Below are 24,264 nucleotides of genomic sequence, written 5' to 3'. Positions count from 1 at the left end.
CAGCTGGCAAGGTTTTGGATCTCATCAGAAATAAAATGATGTTCTAAGATGGGTATTAAGACTACAATGCCTAAAGTGACTAAAATTATTTTGGCAGATAAAATTGTATTTGATGATTTTCAGATTCATCTGTTGGTTTCTTTGTGTGTTTTCTTTTTCTCTTGGAAAATACAGGCATTTCAGTAGGACTATGGAGGAGCTGGTTCATGATCTAGTCTCAGCACTGGAAGAAAGTTCAGAACAAGCCAGAGGAGGTTTTGCTGATACTGGAGATCATTCTCGAAGTGTGTCTTGTCTTCTAAAGCGACAGGCAAGAAAAAGGAGGGGACGAAAAAGACGTTCATTTACCACCCATCATCCTTGGGAGACTGGTCACTGTTTAAGTGAAGGTTCGGATTCCAGTTTAGAAGAATCAAGCAAAGATTACAGGGAGAATCATGCTAATAAGAAAGACCACAGTGACTCAGATGACCAGTTATTGGTTGCTAAACGTAGGCCTTCCTCAAACTTAAATAACATTAGAGGCAAAAGACCTCTATGGCATGAATCAGATTTGGCTGTGGACAGTTTAGGAAATAGAACTTTGCGTAGGAGAAGAAAGGTGAAACGGATGGCAATAGATCTGCCATCAGAAGTTTCTAATGCACTGACAATAACTCAACAGCAGGATAACAGAGATCAAGAAATGGACAATGACAACAAATCGTACCAACATCAAGAGTTTTCCAAGAGCAAAGTGAAAAAAAGGAAAGTAGCTGCAGTTCGACAAGGACCAGAAGTCTTGGATGAAGGAGTAGTAATAGAAAACGAAGAAGTGAACCAAGCAAATAAGGACAAAATGGACTATGAGGAGCAAAAGGGCTCAGATGAGAACATGAGTGACAGGTTATTCTTTCTCTTTCTTTTTTACAGAAACTTTACATAATGTTTGTTTGCTTATGTTACTATTGCTAATGTTGGAAATATTTGTTTTTTTCTTTAATTTCAATGTTAAATCAGCAATACCTGTTTTAAAAAGTTACTCATAGAGTTGTTTAGGTTTTTTGGTCATAAATCCACTATTTTTAATGTACCGAGCCGAGTTGATCAGGTTAAAGGAATTCAGCATAAAATAGCCATGTAGCAGAGGAATAACAAAGTAATAATACATTCTAATTGTTTCAAGGTTAAGAATGACAGAATGCACAGATGATTAATACGTTCCTTTTCTGGGTATTTCAACTGGTGACAGTTCTCAGACATTCTTACAGACAATAATTTAGATTTTCTAATTTCTACACATTGCTGCTTTGATTGTTATCTCTATTCATCAGAAAGGTTGTCAGTGTTTAGATTTGCCATTTAGACAGTATGTTCCTTTGTGTCATGGGCATGAAAAGTCTGCAGGTTGCTAAGGATATACATCATTTATGAAATGCAAAAACCAATTTACAGTTCAGAAACACCTGAGCTTGCCATTAGAAAAATGGGGGAATGATGACCCTTTGGCAGTACACCTCATCCATCCATTCCAGACAGCAGGCATACTACAATGGTAATTGTTTTGAAAGTACTATTTTGACAACACAGTAAGGTGTAAGTCATTTTTCCACCATACACCAGGGACTTTACCTGCAGGGCCTGGTAAGCCTGATTATGTTCATCCCATGTGTCTGGTTCTGAATGCAGAACTGTCAACAAGAAAGACTCCTATTAAAACACACAACTTCGGTCACTTGCTTGACAGTACTACTGTCTCTGGTTTTATTTTTTGTAGGCATTTTATCTATAAACTGTTGAGCAGACAGATTGGTTGCTGTAATGACAGCAGTATTGATAAGTGACTAACTGGAATTATTGTCAGAAAAGTTCTTCCAAGTCTTTTTTTATTACATACTGGTTTTGTCCCTCACCTGCAGACAATATGCAGTTGAAAGAGCAATGTGAATCTTGACTCTTAAAGATTATTCCTAATGTCTTAATTAGTAGAACAGAAGCAGTATTTCAGGGCAGCAAGTTCAATTTCAGACTTCTCACTTCAATGTTTAACTCAGGGGTGCGACTTGTCAGGGAGCCTGTAGAAAACTTCCTTCTTCTTCGATACTGAGAATTGCCCCCCCCCCCCCCCCCCCCAGATTTGGTATTTAAAGACAGATAATTAAAGTCATAGAAAGGCTCGCGTTGGAAGGAACTTTAAAGATCATCTAGTTCTAACTCCCCTGCCATGGGCAGGTATGAAAAGAAAGTTTCCTTGGAGCTAGGAACAGTTGAATAATATATCTTATGTCCATATTCTGGTCACATTTTTATTTTTAAAAGACTTTTTTGTTTGTTGTTTTTGGTTTTTTAGTTCAGGGCTCAGTCTTCAAGCACGTAAAATGTTGGCATCTATATGACTCCAAAGATGAATTCCTGTGCACTTGGTTTTGAGCACTGGAAATAAGATCTGTGATCAGAGCCTGTCCCTTTCCCATTCTCCCTTATCCTTAATGGATCCTCCTTGGCCAAATTCAGACCAATTTGGCAATGTGTGGAGTTCTGGATGATGATTTAAAGCCTACAAACTTTGGCACTTGTTTGCTTTTTAAGTGACTCAATAGTGATGAAATCTCAATTGCTGCTTTTGAAAATGAGAGCAGTTGAACTCAGTCCTTTCATGCAAGAGATGTCCCCACCCAGCATCCTGCCAGTTCCTGTGTGTAAGGAGGCTGCTCAGTTCCTGGGGACAGGACTGAATGGGAAACAGGGCCACAGGTTAAGGGACACGTTGCTGGTAATTATGACTACTAATCAAAATATTTATTTGTTTCCACAATTGTGCAGATAAAGCTGTAAAGACTTTTCCAGTAGCAAAGGTGTTCCTTCCAAGTTTTTGCTTGCTGTTTTATAGTTAAAAGGGATCTGTAGCATTTTTCTTTTTTCCTAGAAGTCTTTTGGGGAGAATTCTCTTTACAAAGCAGAGGAATTAGCAAAGTACAGTGTTAGAACTCTATTAGGATTGTAAATAACTTCCATCATAACCACTTTCATTTACTTAGATATTAATATGTTAATTCCAGAGATTTTGAATTTATTCAGTGAAATGATTGCAATGTAGCAGTTAGCTCAGGTGTGGGTCCTGCCTTATTTGACTGTGGCTGAAGGGGAATGAACACTGGCTGCTGTGGGATATGTCAGTGTTACAGTTTATTTTTCTTTTTTTAACAAAAGAAAATAAGAATAATTTTGAAAGCTTCAAGTGGTTGTTTTCATGAACTGGTTAGTCCTTCCATGACAATTATGGCACAACTCAAATGTTTTATTTAAAAAAAAAAAAAGTCTGTTCTCAAATAGGAAATCTTGGTGAGAAAAGTGGTGGAAATACTAGGGTTGAAGGTTTTCCTGGCTTTTGCTTTAAGTACAAAGAACAATTTTTAATAAATGGACAGGAAGAACCCATGAAAAAGGGGGGGTTATTTTTTTGAGAAATGTGTAATGTAAAATTGTGCACAATAAAATGTAAGGAAAGTAAAGCCATGTGTGTTGTAATTAAAGTGAAGATGGGATGCTTGCTAGAGAGAAGTTTCTAGGCCTTGCAGCATCAGGAGGTTCAAGTCATGGTCTCCTTCATGAAAGATGGTTCCATCTCCAGTGGTTGTAATTCCTGTCATCTTTCTTATGCTTAGGACAATTGTGCAAGTTAAGTGCTTAAGTCTCTGTTCTTACTATATTATGTGTAAAAGATGTATGGATAAGTACTGCTTATCCAGTAAGAATACGTGTAAGCAAAAGATACAGCAAAGATTAAGAAAACTTCATTTTCAAGCTGAAAAAAAAAACCACCACAGTACTTATTGGCTCCTGATACCATACCATTTCAGATCATGTTGGAATGCCTCCCAAAGGAAGATATGAAACCAAATAATGTAGTTCTAATTAAACACAAATTAGACTAATTTTATTTAATTAATCTTTGCAGCTCAAAAATATTGAGGCTCATTTTTGGGATTAACATTTAAAAGGAAAGAGTTTTCTTAAGCTTACTAGTTATTTAGAAACAAAAATTAAAACTAGTGTGAAAACGTGTGAAAAGCTTAATTAAACTGAAATTGAATGTAAGTCTACATGTATATTTTAATACGGGTAAGTGGAGAAATGTGAACAGACCAACTTTTTTTTACATACGTAGCTAGTATGAAAAGTTGGAGGTAACTTGTATTTGAATGTGAACTGAAGTGATTTTTTTTCAAATTGTTCTACATTTCACTGTATGTAAAATGTGATGAGATTACTTCATAACAGAGCTGCTCTCTTCACAGGAAGGTAAACAAATGGTTTACAACAAATCCTTTCATGTGAAACTCGCCAAATAATGACCTGTTATTAAAAGACAAGGGAATATTTTAATTCTAGAGATGCATGGAATATTGTTTGTAATATGTATACAGCAAAGACCAAAAAACTTCAACTATTGGTATTTTTTTGGTATTTTTTTTAGAGAGCAGTATGTGCACGTTGTGCAGCATGTTGTATACAGGCATTCCGATTTTAAGGCCCTGACGGAAATCACAGAAAAGTAAAGTATCTTGCATTTTTCGTTGGTGCTATGACCATCGATCATACTTACTTTCTTCAGGGTGACATTTATTTTCATTTAATTGGCTACCATTGTTGAAAACTTTATTCTTTCTTACCAAGTAGCATGTTGTGAATCCTAAAGCAGTGTCTTTTCCAGAATATTTGCAAATGGTATTTGGAAAGGTAATACGATTTTTTTTCAGACTCCTATACTTCATGTGCTGAAGGAAGCCTTAGACTGCTTTTGATTGAGACTTCTATTTTATTGAGCAGTGGTGTTCCAGGATCAAGCTGAATTGCACACCATAAGAAAGGAGCAGTGAACATTTGATGGAAGCAGATAATAAAATGCATCAATTGTGTCAGCACCTCGTTGCAGTCACATCTGGCTTACTGTCAGGGTACCATTAGATTCCTGTGGTTTTATGTGCCAAAAATAATATGCTTTGTAGTTAATGGAACTAGGATATTTGCAGTTTGATTAAAAAAAAAAAAATCCTATTTTCTTTCCGATCTTTGTTGTGCTTAAGTTCCATCTGAGCACAGCCTTGTCTCCTTAAAATTTTACGACTGAAAGATCAATTGTTCTTTTGATCTGTTTCTTTCTTTCTCTTATTACAGTGAATCCAGCAGTCTGAGCAGCAGTGATGCTGGTTTGTTTACCAATGATGAGGGAAGACAAGGTATTGAAAAAATCTTACCCTTCTCTACCCTTCCTCAAACCACATCAGTTGAAATTCTGTAAGCGTTACAAGTTATTTCATAGGTTAATTACTATTTCAGTTGTTATTACTATTTTAATGAGCTGAAATATAGCTTTCTTTCAGGGTTTTTGAAATGTTATGTGTGGGTGTCCTGAATCCATGGCTTAATCAAAAACCTGTCTTGAGAAACAGTCTCTGTAATACAATAAACTTACAAAAATCTTTTGGAGATGTTCAAGTTACCTATACTAATATTTAATTCTTCAGTTGCTCAGGTTTTCTGACAAGACTGATCATAGTACTGACTTTCAAGCTATTTTCTTGGCTCTTTTCTGTGTTTATTTTCCCAAATTGTTGTAGCAGGATTTTAAGGTTTGTTTTCATCCAGAGATGGCATTTGCTAAGCAGCCATTCATTTTTTAGCAGTCTAAAACTGAGATCAGAAGATGCACCCTGTTTAAGTCTCTCCCCTCTGAATAACTTAGATTTATTTCACTTTAATTTAAAGATTCAAAATTTTCCTTTAGTGTGCATGATCTTCTCATATCTTTTTGTGATAAAGCTATTGAGGATGGAGGTACAAGACTTTTTAAGTTCAGTATTTATTGCAGTCTTAAATTAAGTGCAACTCATTTACCTGCATTATGCTAGCATTATACTAGCCATCTCACAGAATAGGAACCTGCTGTCTTTGACAGTATACAAAAATGAGGCAAAAATAGTCTCTCAGGTAATTAAGACTTGTTTTTCCATTGTCAATTCTAAGTTGATGGTAATGTAAACTATTTTCTTACGCAGTTTGCCAAAAAGACTATTTCTCAAGTCTGTGCAAGAAAATGAAACCTGGCCTATTCCACAGCAGTGATCTAGGTTAAAGGAATGTTCTTTCTTGATCTCTTCTGTTTTTTCTCTTCAAACAGTTAGATAGTGAGATAGTTATTTAGACTGTAGAACAGAGATGTTTTCCTTGCTCATTTGTCCAAGGCAAACAAAAACTTGTGCTGTGCAGACTGTACCTCTCATTCTGTTTTTACCTGTTTTAACATGGAGCTTTTCTAAATAATTTAAGCTGTTTTTGAATGTTTAGATAATCTCCTAACTTCAGAGAAAATTTTCAAAATGAGATACTTCCAGAAGATCTCCTTTTACTTCCCTATATGAATTTCTCTTTTAACTTGCAGTTCTTAATGCATTTCTCCTCTACATTTGTATGTAAGGTGACTTACCACACTTCATAATTACGTATTTTTGAAGTACCCTTTGAATATATTTGTATCAATATTTTTTCCTTAGATAGTGAGTTACATTATTTGAATCTTTGAATAATATTGTTGAAAATGTCAGTAGCTTTCTGCTTTTCCTATGTTTTCTGGGAGGAGAAAAGGGGAGGGATCAGTGAACAATAGTTTTTTCTCAGGTGTGGTGTTACCTTTTTTCAGTGTTGGTTCTTTACAGATGGAATTCTTCTTTGTGTCTGTTTGATTTTTGAATCTTGATTCAATTTGTGGTAATGTCAGGAAGAAAGTGTTAGACCTGAAATAGTATTCTTAATTATAAATAAAAAGAACAAGAATAATTAATCTTGAGGGTATTGTCAGAACAAAATTTTTTTTTTTTCCCTCTAGTTTGCACTGGTCATTCTATGGGTGTGATCAGAAGTCCATTAAATTCACAATGAATCTCATTCAGATATTTTTAAATCTGCATTTAGCTTTCTTTTTGTGAAGACTTTTCCATGAAAGTGCTATTAGAGACCCTACTGTAAAAACAAAATTACTTGTTTTCTAACAATATTTATTGCCATCACAAAAGAAAAATGATAGTAATTTTTATCTTTTTATTCCCCTTATGAAATGAGAATTTTATTTCTTTGAATTAATTTATAGCTGTGTTGAGATGCAAGCAAGACTGAAAACAGTGAAGAAGGGAGAAAATAAGTCTGATTAAAAACAAAAGAGAAGTCTAGGTGAAAAAAACAAAGCTGGAAGAGGAAAAGATGAAAACATTAAGGGAAGAACTAACTGATTTTGTTGGCCATCTTTAAAAGCTATACTCCAGTTCCTGTCTTCACAGTGTCCCTCTTCCAGGATGTATGTTCAGAACATCAGCATCTTGACATCATTTGTAGTTCAAATTTTCTGCACCTCTGACTTCAGGTTTCTGCTAAGTCAAGTGGAGAACCAGAGATTGATTAATGCTGCCTTGAGAAATACTTGGTTTAAATGATGTGCCTGCCATCATTCAGAAATTTGGGTAGCAGAGGATAAGAGGATCCTGTTCTCCAGGGCAACGTTTGTTCATTTTGCCTCTCTGAGGTTAAGAACCTGCATATCTCATTTACTGCAGACAAATACTCTTTATAAAATCCTAATTAATTCCTAAATTAATCCTATGGGACAGACTTTCTAGAAAAGAAAGTGATCTAAGGCAGCAATTTCTGAGCAGTTGGCCAGAGAGTTAAATAATTCAATATTCAGTTCTGAACTCAGGAGTGACTGACCTTGCTACTTCTAATACTTTCCAAAAAGTTTTGTTTGTTTGCTTTCTACCATATGAAATGTACTCTGTTCACAGACTCTCAGAAGAATTTAAACTTTTAAAACTTTGATTCAAGACCACTAAGTGTAGATGTAATTGGGCATAATAGTGGGATAATCAAGATATATTTTGATTGATGTTCATTATTGTTATTTAAAAAAAATAGAATTACTCAGCAGACAGTCACCAAAGAAGATAGCGGCTGAACTATTAACAAACCTGAAGTGAAAACTTATGAATTGTATGTTTTCACAGGTTTGTAAACAGGACAACACTAGGGTGAGATTTAGTATGGTTAGCAAAAAACAAAATCCTGTGCAAATATAAAGCCCATGAGCCAAAGTATGGAGGTGGGAGAGCTTGCCAACAAAGTGATCAAAAAAAATGAACAGTGGCTGAAACTTTATCAGAAATTCTTGCCATTTCCCTTTTTTTCTTACTCTTCATTTCTAATAGCATCTTTATAAATGGCTTTTTTTTTTCAGTATTAAAATCTAACAATAATGCTATGTCCAGTGTAGGAAATTTTTGCAAGCAGTTTTGGTAAAGAAATGGAAGACCTAACCTTTTATTGCAACATATCATACAACATTAATTATAGGCCTAGATAATAGGATTACCTGCAGTTTCAAGGCACTTTACAAGTTAAGCTTTCAACACAATGCAGATAAATCTAACATTATTCCAATACTAATCGTTGATACTGCTTTTTTTGTGTGTGTGTTGGGGGGGGGGGGGGGGGGGGGGGGGGGACGACTGTCAAATTTCAAGCCTCTTAAATCATAAAGTGCGGCACTTAAAATGTACTTTAAGATCTCAGGAAGCTAGAAACAAAATTACATTAATAATGTTAAATACTTAAAATTGGAAGTCAGGGAAAGTTGGATTTGCATTGTGGATGTGGTTAAGCTTTTAAATCTAGCTCTTTTGTTATTTTGTGATTAAACATATTTGTTACTGTGTCCTTTAAAATAATCCAGTATTCATCAGCATATGAGAATGATGCCTTACATAGCATCTCAGTAGCTGCAGGTGCCAATGGTGTTCCCCAATAATAAGAGAGATGGAATGTGCAACGCTATGTGCAGTCACAGCAGTTTTAAACTGTTGTAGCTAATTTGTTTATAATCTCTGCAGGTGCAGAAGAAACTACATGAAGTTGTTTGTGAACAGAATAATTGAAATACTAAATATTGTCAGTGGTTCACAATTGTAGAGGTAAATACAAAGCTGAGGTCTTATGATATCTCCAGTTTATTAAAGGCAGAACTACACACTTGCTTTATTCAAGAGCAGGTTATAGAATAGTTCGGTTGGAAGAGACCTTCAAAGATTGAGTCCAACTGCCTGACCGCTTCAGGGCTAAACAAAAATTAAAGCATATTATTGAGGGCATTAGCTAAATGCTTCTTAAACACTGACAGGCATCGGGCATCAACTCCATGTCTAGGAAGCATGCTCCAGTGTTTGACCACCCTAATAGTAAATATTTTTTTCCTAATGTCGAGTCTGAACCTCCCCTGGTGCCATCCTCATGCGTCCACAGGTTCCTTCTCTGATTTCCCTGCTCAGGAAGTTGTCGAGAGCAATTAGATTGCCTTTTGGCCTTCTTTTCTCCAGACTAGACAATCCAAGCATCCTCAGTCTATCCTCACTGGACATGCCTTCTAGCCCTTTTACCAGCCTTGTTGCCTTCCCTCTGGATGCTTTCAAGGATTTTAACTTCCTTTTGATATCGTGGAGCCCAGAACTGCATGCAATATTTAAGGTGAGGCTGCATCAGTGCTAACTCTAGTGGGAGGATCACCTCTTTTACCAGCTGTCTATGCTGTGTCTAATGCATCCAAAGCTGTGGTTTGCCCTCATGGCTGCTAGGGCACACTCCTGACTCACGTTGAGCCTCCTATTGATAGTATGGTATTAAATGGTGTCATACAAGGATAACAAATATGTTAAATTGGTCGGAAAGGGTGTGGGGAGGCCTTCATGTGAAGTTTTTAAGTTTGAATCAGAAGAACCAACTATTTTAACGAAGTTGTCTCACTACCCCTTTTGCTGAGGTAGCTCTGTAGAGACAAACAAAATGCAGTGTGGATGGTACCCTCTGTGGGTGGGTAACTTAACCTTCTGCTTTCCTGAAACTTTGGGCGAAACTACTTGTCTGTGTTGTAGTGAATCTCCTGGTTGTTATGTCTCCGTATTGTTATTACAGTCGTTAGCGGTGGCTTTGTTTATTTTTACCTAGAAAGCTGTATAATTTGCAGGGTTGTGGAAATGAGACTCTCATCGTAGGGTATTTCACAGCTCATGGGCTATTGCTTGCTGTGCACGAGTTGGTGGATAATGGAGCAGCATAGCATCAAGTGGTGTTTTTAGGACTATGGTGCCAAACTTTTCACAGCAGCCCCTCAAAGTGGGTTGTGGTTGTTACAGGCAAGCACATGTACCCTGTATATGACTGCTATAAAGGGTAGTCTGGCCATTTTGAAATAAATCTGGGAAAGGGGGGAAATCTGTGCACAGTGAAAAGTGTTTGGTTAAGCTAAAATAAGACTCTTGAAGCATAACCTGCTATTCTGATACTGGTGCAAATGGGGTCAGTGTCCCTAGAGAAACCATGAAGAGAAGCCTATAGGAATAATTTTCCAAGTTTCCTATCAGGGAGGGCTTACAATGGAACATAAGTGGATGGCAATTAGATAATCATGTAGACCCAACATGAAGAGTAGAGAAATAGTAATTGTGCAGAGGGGAATCTTTAAAAAAAAAAAAAAAAAATTAGGCCAGGAACTGAAGTGCCTTGAAATTTTTACAATTAAGTTGACACTTCTATGTCTTAAATCGATTCTAATTGATTCTTTTTTTTTCTTTTTGCTGTAATTGAGTGTAAATTGCTTCAGAGTAAATCCTTGAAGCATTAGTACTATCCACAAGCAAGTTTGTTTCGTTTTAAATAAATGGATTGGGGAATGCATGGGCTCGGAGATCAGTTTCTGGAGATCTAGAAATGGTTTTTGTATTTACTGTATGTGGAAAGGATATGATGTTTTCATGCAGTCTTGGACTGAATAGAGGTACTGTTCAGCAGCCCTAAGAGGAAAGGACAGTGCTGTGAATCTTTGGAAACATTTTGAAGTCAAAAATGATTCTTTGGATTGAAGTATTACAAATAAAGTAAAATAAAATTCAAGTATTTGGTTACCCAACTCGTAAACAAGGAGGCCCCTGCATTATATTGTCTGAGGTGTGGAACTGATTTAAAGATGCTGTCTTCCCTGGCTCCTTTTGAAAATGGGATTTCTTTAGGGTTGAGCAGCTGGTAAACAAAATGGCCATGGGTGTTCTCACCTGGATAAGAATAGCAGTAATAGGCTTATGCTCATATCAAGGTGATAATCTGATTGAAAATAGACAAAGGATTCAGAGCTGTTTTAAATGAACAGATAAGCTTAAAAAACAGGTATACCCAGATTCTGCTGTCGTGGGAAAATCGTACAGGGTTCAGATCCAAAGTCCTATATTCTGTCTTTGGCAGTAACTGGAGTGCTTAGGAAACCATGTAATAGCAAAACAAGTAAGATGTCATAACTGATTGTTGCTTAACATACTAATATTCTTGATGCACAAGGAGGAAAAGTCCCATGTCTTGTCATGTCCCCTCCCCTGAACTGTAGCCAAGGTACTATTTCCACTAAGCACTGTTTGCCTTATCTTGCAGTCCACCAAACCAGTCTTAAATTCTAGCTATTTCTTCCAAGATTGTTTTGTGTAGCTCTTACAGACTTCTGTCCTTGAGCCAGTTGTGAAACCCCATTTCAAAATTCTCTCCTTAGTTCCCTAGATGAATTATGGCTAACAAGACTTAACTTCCAGTTCCTGGTAGTATTTCTTATTAGTTAAGGTATCTAGAGCTCACTTCCTACAACAAAATATTCAAACAAAATTTGTTTACACAAACTTTTGGAAAATCGAAACAAAGGAGTTCAAACTTAGATTGATCTGTGGTTTGGAATTAACTAAAAGGTGTGATTTTTCTCCCTGCCACTCAGTACACTTAGATATCTTCCAAAGAAACCATGCTTGACTAATGAAACAAGAATAGAATTAATAGTGAATGCCTTTGTGAAATGTCATAGCTGTAACTAGGGAGTAAAATAAATACAGTGAATAATCTGAATTGTGCCTGAAATGCCAACACGCTTAACTGCTGTTTGGACCTATGAATCTCTTTCCACCCCTGTTTTTCCCTTCCTTCATCTAAAAGTTCCTGTTCTCTAGCTTCTGCTAATTTTGCTGTTAGTAGTATCATTAAAGATGAAAAGATCCTTTTTTGGTAATTGAAATGTGGCAGGTGAAACATGACTTAATCAGTCTACGTTTCTTGAAGTGCTTGTCCTGACAAATACTTGTATGTATTGTTTCTTGTGCTTGGAAAAGTATTCTTTTCCATGCCACAACTTATTTGGAGGAAGTGTGCTGATTTTTTTTTTTTTCCTCAGATTTTGGCTTGGGTTCTCGTTATTTGTATTTTTTTCATTTTGGGATGGAGTGGCAATGAAATTTTGCACAAATGCTTTTTGTTCTTTTAATTGTTGTCTAAAATGTTGCATTTCTCTCTTGCTTAGTCCTGCATAATTAAAAATTGAAAAACAAGTGGTTTATGTGCAGAAATAGTGAGTCACGATTTGGATACTTTGAAGAAGAGTTAAAATACAGAGCACACCCTTTGAAATCTAATTTTTGAGTGTAAGAAAGGACACTTGCCAAGTCTCATGAGGCTACTTTCTGATATTCTATCGAATACCTGTTTTGTTTAAAAGAACATGTTTTAAAAACAAACATAGCAATTTATTTTAATTGCAGGTGGTTTTTTATATGAAATATGTTCAAGATCAGATTTTTCAGTCTTGTCTTTTGCCTTTGCCATGTATTTAAATTGTACATCTATAAATGCTAGTAAAACGACCAGCTTTGTAGTATAATGCAGTGTAATTCTCAATCACGTGATACTGTCAGTTTTCATTTAAAATGAAGTTTTTCAAAACTTATTTCTAAATGAACTTAATCAGATTAACTTCATTTAGTCACATCTGTTCATGATTGTTTTCCCCTCTTACTAGCCATACAAATCATGAAATTAAGCTAATTATATACCATTATCAACTGCAAAGAACTAGTTTCACAGTTTTATACCTTTTAATTCCCTGCTGGAAAATAAGACTTGTTTTTTGTTAATATGTAAAGTGCAGTAGCTTAAATGGATTTCCCTGCAGTTATTGCCAAAGAATTAACTAGTTTATTATTGTTTTTTCACTATTGTAAATTGGTTTTAAAACATTACATTTTATGTGTTTTCATTGATGGCAACGCTTGTCATACTATTGAGAAACGTTTTCCAAATAGAACTGCTATATACAAGTAATTGTTGTACAGATAAAAAGCAAAAGAAATAATTGTCTTGTCAGTGTTTATTGATGGTAACATCTGGTTTTTATCTTCTCTGTTCCTCCCTCTTTTGGGGGAACTGGGGGGTACTGTCCTCACACAGGTGATGATGAGCAGAGTGATTGGTTTCATGAAAATGAATCTGGTGGAGCATGTGGAATTACGGGGGTCATTCCGTGGTGGGAACAAGAAGACTCTACAGAACTGGAGAGAGAATTGCCTGATCCAGTCTTTGAAAGTATCTTAACGGGTACTTTCCCCCTTATGTCCCATTCAGGAAGGAGAGGTAAGTAACAATCAATCATATGCAAACAGTGGAATCACTTGGGTACAGTAGAAAGGTGTCTGTGGGTTATACAGAATGTGCTGAATGTTGACAAGTTCTTGGAATTACCAATTTTTCTTGAATTTTCGAGATATCATTAGGCAGAAATAGTCAGAAACTGTCAATGATTAGGATAGTCAGAAGGTGTAATACTTGGCTTATTTTTATAGCCTACTATTTTATTTATTGTCTTGATGTTTGCATTGAAAAGAAATAACCATTATTTAAAGCGAATCTTTAGAGTTCTAAACATCACGAAAGCCAGGAACAGACTATATAAATTCATAGATTCACAGGTTTGAAAAACTAGTGTGACCATCTGCTTCGCTTTAATGGTCAAGCTTTATTGTTTGTAGAGAAGAGGTAAGGGTTCAGAGTAAGGATTGGGGTTGTTACTTAGAAAATTATCCAATATTTACTTTAAAATATTTTAAACAGCTGTGGATCCAGTGTGTCCAATGGTAAGTTGTTTCAGCATTTGATTGCTTTTACAGCTAGGTATCCACTCTTGTTTCAAGACTGAAGTTGTCAGACCTCAGCTTGTTGCCACAGAATTTTTTTGTACCTCTTGCACAAGGATCTCCTTTCACATTCTTTTATGTAAGCAATGGTCAAATCAACTTTAAATTATTTCTCTGCACACTGAATGCATTGAACTCTTGTGAGACTTATTTTCTGGATGCTTGCGATTTTTTTCTGTGATCTTGGTCTAAGGATTAAATGTGGTGAACATGCATTCTGGTACTAATACATTTGTAAGTGATGCAAAATCATTTTCCTACTGTAGTTTGGTATGTTCTGCTTATGTAGCCAGTTGTGTGTAGAACCAAGATGGCATCTATAGACAGATTTCATTTTCATGGCAGCTTAGCTTTTCTTACATATTTCCCATTCTGTGTTCTTTGTTTCTATGGGATTTTTTTAATGAAGATATTTGAAGTTAGATTAGTAGATTGATATGTAATGATAAATTTTCTTGGTTGTATGGTGTATAGGAAATATTCTTTAATCACTCCTTCCTTCTAATTTGTAGGTTTCCAGAGTAGATTTAGTCATCTTCATGGAATGCCAGCAAGAAACATTAAAAAGGCTTCAGGAAACCAGAATGCATTGGTAGGTCCTTTCATTATTATAAGCTTGTATGAGCTATTGTTGCTTTTTTGGTTTATAAAGGAATATTCCTCATGCCTGTTTCCTAGTGTTACACATAGGTAATAGAAAGGTAAGACTACGGTGTCACTACTGCTATGGAATATTTCTGAGTACTTGAATGGCAGAAACAGTCTGAGATTGTTCATCAGTAATTATTCGCACTTCATGAAGGGAAAGGATCTTTATTTTTCTTTTAGTTAATAAAATTTTCAGTGTATATCATGTGTGTATGAAAATGTTTCTCCCCTCTTGAAAAGAAAATCAAACCGAAGTTATTTCAAGTTTATCTAATACTGAAAGTATTCTAGGATGGGTATGTGTTATAATACTGACTTTTATTTTTTATTCTTCCCTTTCGAAGGTCTGCTTTGAAAATTTGTCCTTATTTTCTTTTGTTTGATTGACAAATTCTGTTGGTTGACTAAAGGAGTGGGCATATACAAAAAACATAAAGCCAGGTAGTGATACACCTGTAACAGACATCACAAATTCCTTTGGACTTGAGACTGTTCTAAGGCTATGACTACACATGAGAGTTGTTTGTTTTTTTTTTTAGTGTTTCCAACTCTAGGAGTAATACTTATAAGTGAAGGAAAAAATCCAGCTGTCTTTGCTTTTATATATAATCTAAGTCATTGCATTTTCCCCATAGCTTTTCTCTAAAGTAAGATTCTAATGAGTTTCTAAGATATTTTTTTTTTCTTTGGAGGAGGGCATGAGGAGAAGAGAGAGTTGATATCTTAATTTAAAATGTTAACAGATATTCATTGTAGTGCAGTCTGTTCCTTTCTTATCAGAATAGTATTGGGAAAACAAGGAAGACTTGTGGAAAACTCTTTTATGCTGGGATATATTTATTAAAGTGATAAATACTGTGGCATCAATGTTCTCTATTTAAGAATATTAAATGTTTCCATGTTTTCAGTTGAACAAAATAAGGTGCTTCTGAGAAATGTAAGAACTATTGTATGTGCAGGGAATAAAAATGAACTGGTAGAAATTTAACTCATTTTGAAGAGGGACGGTTTTTATAATTGAACCCTCTGTCCGATAATTGCCATTTGGAGCTGAATAAGGTGCCTTAAAACCTTGGCCTATGATCTTTGCTGTTAGTGGTCGTGAATTAGATGAATGCTGTCTAGTTCTTGGTTTCCTATCTACCTATTTTTATTTTTGGTTCAGTGCTTGCTTGAGCATATCTGGGATTTGTAGCCCATTTTCTAGGCTTATTGCAATTTCACTCTGGTATTTTATAGGAGCTATTATAACTGATAGGTTAGCTTCATGGTATTGATGATACATGGCTTAACTACCCTAAAAAGGCCTTTTCCTCTAAATTGTAAAAAGGTGATTAAGTTTCAGTTGATGAAGATATACTGTGAATGTGTATATATAATAAAAAACCCCTAATATTTATTTTCTGCTGAACTTTCTGGATTGTCCTTAGGAGCCCATTTTGTCTTCCAGTCATGATCTCTCGTATATAAAGATGATATCATATTTCCCTTTGTAACAAATATGCAAGCTGATCTACTGAAGACTGGTAATTCAGTTGCCTCCAGTTATTAAATATATCTTTTACGTAGCGTTGTGAAACAAAGTTGACATGTGAACTCACCTAAACCACTATGTTTAGCCAGGAGTGCACATATAGAAAGGATGTGCAGTTTGCTCTTCAAATACAGAGTTTTCTGACCTTCGTAATGATTATGTTTGTGGGCACGTCTGCTGCGTCTATCTTTGCAAACATAGCTGTATAGGCCAGAGCTCATCTACTTATGTCAGTGATTGCTTCTTAAAGAAAATCTTTTTTAGATACTTCAGCAACAAAAAGTCATTTAATACCTGTGACATCTGATAACATAGAACAAGAAGTAATTACTGCTCTTAGATGGTAACAGTGAAGGCGAGCAAGAATGCTTTTAGAAAGATTAATATCCTGAGAAAAGAACACTGTAGACTCATTGAATAGAGTTGTGGTGTGACTTATTTCTTTCATTTTTAACAGTAAGTAGTCTGATGTCTGTATCACTGCATATACAGACTTTTAAGGGAGACACAATAGAAAATGGAATTTCCTGCCAAGATATATTTCCTAGAACAGATATATAACATACTCTATTCAGTCTAAGAAAGTGTTACTTTTATCTAGGAAATGTGAGCATATACATAGCCCTTTGCAAACAGTCTGTGTGTGTCTAAAACTTTTTTGGAAAGATTTTGTTGAAGGTTCATGAGTATAGCAGCTAGTGAAGTCTTGAAGAGACTACTGGTTGAGGGAATGCAAAATACATAACTATGATAATACCTTGATCATCAGCCTCTAGGAAAAATTGTTTAGGTGCCTTAGTGTAAGAGAAACATCAGGCTAAGGGTATGATTTTTACTTGCTATATACTAAGGAAACTACCAGCTTTAGGTCATTTTCTCACCCCCAGTTGTAGAAGCAATGGGAACTGAGAGCAATGGAAAAAATGCTGCTCTTTGCTGACCAGTCAGTGAACTTTAATTTGAAGTAGCCACATCTGATACGCAGTTTGTCCAGATGCTCTTTCTGCATTTCATTGACTAGTTGTATAACTTAAACAAACTCTTGGGCCTTTCTATCATCGGTTTATTGCCTTTTAGTCAAAACACTTTTTAAAATAATTGTATAACACTGGTCAAACGAGAGAAGTAAAAACCAAGCATGCAAATGCAATGCAAATACTGTGGAAATCCTTGCATAACCTAACGTGCAGGTTGAATGAGTTGTCATAAAGAAGGTAGGAAAAAGCAGAGCAAGAAAATGAAGATAATCATCACAAGTGCTTCTATCCTTTGTATTGTTCAATCTGCTTACTGAAGAAAGGTGTCTTTTTTTTTATGGAATCCACAAATTAAATACTTTGTAAGGCATATATTTTGGCATACAATTATAATGTCTGCCATTTCATGTCTCTGTTGCTTTGCTTTGTGATAGCATCATTTGTAACAGAACATTCTTGGAAAAGAAATAGAAAGACTTGTGGCTATGGTTTTGATCATGCCTGTGCCTGCCTGTGTCATGTTTCTAGTAGCAATTTTGAAATTCTAGTCAGAAACATGATACCAGTACTTTCAAATCATACCAGAATTTAGCAAACTCTTTTAACGTATATTGCATGAAATTTGGTTGTGTTTGGTTGAATTATGCAGTTGCATGTGACCTGGTTCTAAATACAGTTCGCTGGCCAGGATAGGGAGAGATGTTGTAGAGTTCTGTCTAAGGTCTCTTACATGTTTTCTTTTCCAGCCTTGATTCTCTGTCTGGGCTAATACCTGGGAAGTGATTTCACTGGGTTAAAGTGCAAAAAGCATGACCAATAACAATGACGCTTTCTCTCAGCTCTGCCTATTTTTCCATCCATTATTTTTGTCTGTGTCATAGGTTTCGATTTTCATGGTATTGAAGAAAACTTATTTTAAATCTTGTATTTGTAGGATTTTATTTATATTTTATTTTATTTATTTTTAGCACAGTTGTACTATAGTATTGGGCTTGACTATATGTAGTTACAATTATTCAAAAAGTGTGCAAGGAATGAAACCTATATTCTAGATACCCGTTATCCAAAGATCTAGCGTCTGGGGTATGTCTGTCAAATGCTGCGACTTTTTCGAAAGTTCCAAGATAAGAGCTTCTATTTTTATTAAAAAAAAAAAAAAAAAAAAAAAAAAAAAGTGAAGAGAACTAGAGAGAGCTCATGTTTTTTTCTTAACTGCTCTCAAAATAAGAAAATCAGTTGCTAAGTTTTTTCTAACTGAAGAAAAAGCCAAATGTGTTCGGGCATTTTTTTTCCTGTCAAAGTATTTTGGAAATTGAGTGAAGTGATACCAGAAGAGTAACCCTGTTACAGATCTAAAGGAATGTTTCCTTAAAAAGCAAGCTGAGCATTGTTTTTACAGGGTTAGTCAGAAGCCTCTTCATGGATTCTCTGCTGCAACTCTTGGGAAAAACACCAATTCTCAAGTTTAAATTTGATTTGGTTTTATGGACAATTCTTTCACACTGAATGTGTGACATGCAGTCAGATAAAACAATTTAGTTTCAGTTAAGTGAATAAAATAACTTAGCTGTGAGACTTCACTTATTTTCTTCACATGACAACTTCTGTCATTTGGAGCAATAGTCTCTACTTCAAACTCTGTAGAAGACTGAGTGATACTAGGTGATGATATGGATGATACTAGATACTATCTTATCTAGCAGGATATCAAAACAGTGTGGTAACAAAGATAAACTCATGTTGGATTCCAGCCTCTCTCAGTCAAGATCAGGAATATTAGGCCTCTGTGTATGCAGATGACATTAGAAACTTTATGCTGCTAAAGCTGTGAAGGAATTAGCTTTTAAGTGAGTAGGAGCCTTTGCTTATTTTTTTTATAATGAGTTTTTGTTACGTTGCTTGTCACCAAAAATATTTTTAACTCTACTTTGAAGCATTTCTTGTTCCACTTTTCCTTTTAATTTTTTAATGTTGTGATTTCTCCTCGTTTTGTAATTGTTTTCAATTCATATCTACTTATGAAAAATGTAGTGAATAAGGCATGCTCTTTTAATTTTCACTTTAGTTAACTCAGTATCTTAGTTTCATGACATAGAAAGGAAGGAAGGACAAACTTTCTTGTGGAGCTGGTGGCTTCTTGCATTCATGTGGTCCCTGCAGCTAGGGGTTTTCAGACGGAGGTAAAATTGAGGCTGTTAGCAGAGGAGGTGCTGCTGTAACGGCAGGTTAGACCCCACCTTTCATTTTTACAGATTCACAGATCTTTCTTGCAGTGTTCAGTCACTGTTGGCTAAAATGCTAGTGTTCCTGAAGAATGAGTCAAATAGCAGTCTTCTAAACTTCAGAACTTGATCATGTTGAAATAGCTTTGTTTTTTAAGAAAGCAAAAGAAAAAAGCTGCTGTCAGATTTCTAAGCTCCATTATAAACGATGTAGGTTTCAAAAATGGGGTGTAAACATTGAGGATGATATCAACTTATCTACAATGTTCTTAACTTCATGTATCTAATGTGTATTGGAGAACTGCTTACTGTTCTTACACCTGCCATGTATTTCACATAACAAGAAATTATTTTTTTTCCACAAATTAATTTAAGTGCATTTTTGCTAAAGCTTTCACATATACTGACATAAACTTGATATAATTTGTTCTACCTGCCATGGTGAGCGCCCGATGGAAGAGTAAGTGCTTCTTAGTGACTTCAGTAATTGCTTTGTATAATTACCCATCAAAAGAATCGTAATTGTGTCTGTACCACATTTCATAGCAGTTTAGTATTCCTTGAAGTGGTACTGCACTCAAGGCACAGTTAAATATTGTGTGATCATTCAAGGTAGTGTACCAGAATTAGAAGATCAGTTTTGTCACTATAGTTGTCAGTGATGCAAAGTACTTTGAATTCCATCTACCCTTTATTAAATCTGAATGGTTTAATAGTCTGCCTTGCAACCTATGTTTGTTTTAACCTGCAGAGTATTTTGTGTAACTTATAATTGTCTAATGAAAAGCTATAAGCACCTTGGTATCATCAAACCATGCATAGCTACTACTTGGAAAAAAAAAAAAACAAAACCATACTTATGTGAGCATGGTTTTGAGGAGGGAAGAAAGTTCCCTGAATTTTTCAGGACTGACTCTGCTGACAGTTGATATCTTGTGGTATTTTCAGTAAGGAAACTTGAAACTGAAGACAGAACAGATCCTTTTCTTTACAGAGCGGTATGATTTGTTTAGGATGTTTTTCTGAAATCCTCAAATAGAATGAGTTGCAGAAATGAATACTTACTTAAATACGTTTATTCAACATCACAGACTGTGATGCCAATTTTATATGAATGGTTATAAGCAATCCTGGAGTGGAAGGGCCATTTCGTGAAGGTAATCAGTCAATTAATAATGCTTCAGGTTTTGAGGTGAGTTACAGGAAAATATGAAATGCCTGCATTTAGTGGTCTCTTGATATTTTTCAATGGAAAAGCCTATATATAGTGCTGGTATGATCTTTTCAAAAGCATAATGGTCTTTGTGTTGTATGTACTTAAACCATTTGCTCTATTACTGAATTACATGTGATATATTGGACAGGACAACATTTAATGTATGTACATATATAAAACAAAAACAAGACAACAGGTATATAAACAGGACAATAAAAAAGGTTTGCTGACATCAACAGATCCAAATGAGTTGGAGCCTTTCAAGTAATTACTGGTCCTTGCATTTTAGTTATTGTCCCTTCACTTAGGACACAGTATTTGTTGGTTTTTTTGTTTGTTTCCAAGTGAAGTGAGAGACCTTTGTAGACCCTCATAACCAACCACATGAGCCCTTTCAGTGCAACAGTTTTGATAACTGCTCAAAAAAAGTTTTACTCAGCCGCTTGCACTTTGATTCAGAAAATTGCAAACTTTAACTTGCTTCTGATTACATGATTTTAGTTGTTCATATATCCTTTTCTGTGTATTAACTGTCCCTCATTTGTCAGGTGTTTTTAAAACCTGTATGCCTAATTATGAAAATAACTTCCATTTTCTGTTGTTTCTCAACGTTGACTTAACACTCATGCAGATAGTAGTTTTAAAGGCTAAGGGAGAAACATCCTCAGTTCTGAGAACTGAAAATTGTCTATTTTAGGCATTTTTTACTTCCAACTGATGACCAAACTCTTGCAACTGTCTTGTTTTAGATGGGTATTTTTAAAACACTCATAAAATCAACTTTAAGAGCATTAGGAAAAAAACGTGTCCCATTTTTCTTCTTCCCTTGACCTCTTCCTGTTGCATTGCTTAACTCTAAAAGACCTAGTACACAAAGACCTAAACAAATAGCTACAGTAATTTGATTTTTTTTTATTCTCTATAGAATGGAGTCAAATTGGAGAGAAGAAACCTTTTTGCTTGTTTGTTCTATGCTACTGCACTTTTTGAAAAAGAAAGGACTTGTGTGGTGATTGAGATTTTCTTGTCATACTCCTGTCTTTGTTTCTTTTTAAATCTGGGATCTAATCATTGATGTAGGCCTAAGGCAATTTAAGACAATTTACAGTACCTAGAATAACTTTAAGAGCATTGTCTGTGAAAGTTACAATAAGGCAGCTTTCCTGTGCGCTAAAATGTAGCTCTTAAGTAAAAGATAAAAAATGACTGCATAAAAACTAAATTTTCTGAAAAGCTGGCATTTCAGTGTTAAGTTGGGCATAAATATTTTAAAATATATTGTTATCCCGTGTTCAGGAGAACAGAATACTTTCCTATATTTCGCCAGAAAGTGAATAAACTATGTAATAGGGACATCTCAAATAATACTTTAAAATTGTAAAGGGTTTATTAAAGCTTTCATTGTATACAAACTGATATCTTTATTAAATTAATTCCCTTATATCAGTGATGTATATGCAAATTTTCTTTAAGCTTTAATGTGATTTCTGTTGTAGAAAAACAAATTTAGCTTCATTTGCGTAGGGTGTTTTACTGAATTTTGTATTAACATTACTAGAATGTGGAAAATGTTTTAAAAATATTTGGAGGTTGATGGATTAGTACTCTTCAAAGGGAAACAAAACACTAAATATTTCTAATCCTGCATTATTTACCGCTTGGGTGGTTAAATGCTACTTTAAGCCCCATAAAATTAAAAGGGAGAAATCTGCCAACTGTAGCAGGAATTGGATTTAGGAAGAGTGGTACAGAGCCAAAATATTGCTACAGAATTAGATGTCAAAAATCTTCTTTAATAGTAGATATATAGTTCACAGTGCCTGGTTATGATTAATACATTTAATCTAAATCACTGAAAGTTGCTCTCTCCTTTTCCATAAAATACAATAGGACACAAATCAGTTTTACTGTAGGTGGATAACAATTGGAAAATAATGCATCTTCCCGCCCAATAAATTGTCAGTTATACCTTTTAACTAAAATCGATTCATCTTTCCAAAATTTATTACAATTTCTTATAATAAATCTTTTCAAATGTTTATTCATTTGCTTTTTGATACATCTGTGCCACTTTTGCTATGGTCTAATGTTTTTTCTTTTGATTCATTGTAAATTAGAAAATCTATTTTGAGTCAATTTTCTAGTTAAGAAGTTAAAATCTATAACCTAGCCATTTTTTCATGGTCTCCTTTGCACATTTTAATACCCTTGAACTTATATACAATCCAGTAAATTCTGATGAGAAGGTGATTAAAAGACTTTCCACTGCAACTTCTTGACTGAGGGCCAGATTCATAAAACAAGTACTTACAAGATTGTTCACTGGCTTTCTCCTGCACATCTCCCTGATTCAAAGAGGAAGATTGAAAGAATTATAGTAAATGAACAGATACATAGGTTTTAGCTGAAGACTTTCAGTGCAGACAATCAGAATTGCCTCTTTGAATTAAAATACACGTATGACCAGAGTATGACAAAAGCCTCTTTCTGTTGTCTCTTTATAGCAGCAAGACTGTAAATAACTAAAGCACTGTATATAGTTTATCTAATTATCCAGTACTGACCTCTTAAAGCGTGATAATCTGCCTTTTCACGTTCTTAAAATAATGTTTTTGTTGTTGGTGGTTTTTGAAGAAGAAAATATTTTAACAGAAAACTTTCACCACTTTCACTAATGATTGATCTACTAATCTGCATTGTGGAATTGTGTTCACTGTTCAGCAGTTTCCTGCTCTGTATATAATAAAATGTGTCAGAGAATGATAGCCTTAATTTTTTTAAAATCTACCAATAAGCATATTTCCTGTTCTGATCCAGTTAAGTAATGTGATCTTTTAGTCACTTTTCTGTCAAGAATTATGTATGAGAAGCTTGATGTAGTATGTAGACGCATCAAATTTCTTAATGCACAAATCTGTTTTGTTTGTAATATAAATGTCAGTGTTGGCAGAACAGAGGAAAAGGGTTAGGAAATGTTTCAAATATGACTATGAAAAAATGACATCCATAATTTGAACTTGATCTACAGTATCACTTACTGGTAAATTTGTATAGCTGAAAGCATCTTGGGTTTTGAAGTGATTGATTCCAGAGGCTTTAAAAAAAATCATTTGTGTGGATGGATTGGAATTCATTAATTTCACTAATTACACAGAAAAGAAAACAGATGTTTTCTTAGGCAAAGATCAGGCTTTAATTACAGGTCTTACCTTTTCATCTAAAAATAGTGTCAATATGTTCATGTCTCTCAAAGTTTTGTTATTTTTCTGTGGACATTCCATTCTGTTTGTTAGGCCTTACTTACACTGTGTACAAATATAAATCTAATACACATACACAGAGTGTTTACAAAAGTATATATATGCTGTAATGCATCTATTTAGAAAACTCTTCATGAGTAAGTTGCATAGATATTACCTCTTTAAAATGTCAAAATCAGTACTCACCAGTTATTCTATTTCCCTTATAATAGTGTGTGTTACAAAAATACTCAAAATCACTGAAACTTTCAATTCATGATTCTGGAAAGGGTGAGGTTCCAGCAATTATCTAAATCTATCTAGAGTCTCCTTAGGACTCTTATTCTGAGGTATATACT

At 34.9% G+C, this 24,264-nt stretch overlaps 1 protein-coding gene across 2 annotated transcripts in view; it reads left to right on the top strand.

The window, feature by feature from the left end:
- Positions 1-24,264, top strand: part of GPATCH2 (G-patch domain containing 2) — a 123,531-nt gene that overhangs the window by 8,643 nt on the left and 90,624 nt on the right. For both annotated transcript variants that reach the window (XM_048057480.2, XM_048057481.2), the window contains exons 2-5: positions 175-885; positions 5,158-5,219; positions 13,327-13,509; positions 14,582-14,661. In XM_048057480.2, coding sequence (XP_047913437.1) covers positions 175-885; positions 5,158-5,219; positions 13,327-13,509; positions 14,582-14,661 — 1,036 coding nt within the window. The remainder of the gene's footprint in view (positions 1-174; positions 886-5,157; positions 5,220-13,326; positions 13,510-14,581; positions 14,662-24,264) is intronic.

Source organism: Anser cygnoides, chromosome 3 (genome assembly GCF_040182565.1).
Source record: "Anser cygnoides isolate HZ-2024a breed goose chromosome 3, Taihu_goose_T2T_genome, whole genome shotgun sequence".
In the NCBI taxonomy this organism is placed as follows: Eukaryota; Metazoa; Chordata; class Aves; order Anseriformes; family Anatidae; genus Anser; species Anser cygnoides.
Note: the sequence above shows the minus strand (reverse complement) of the source record. Positions and strands in the feature narration are given on the sequence as shown.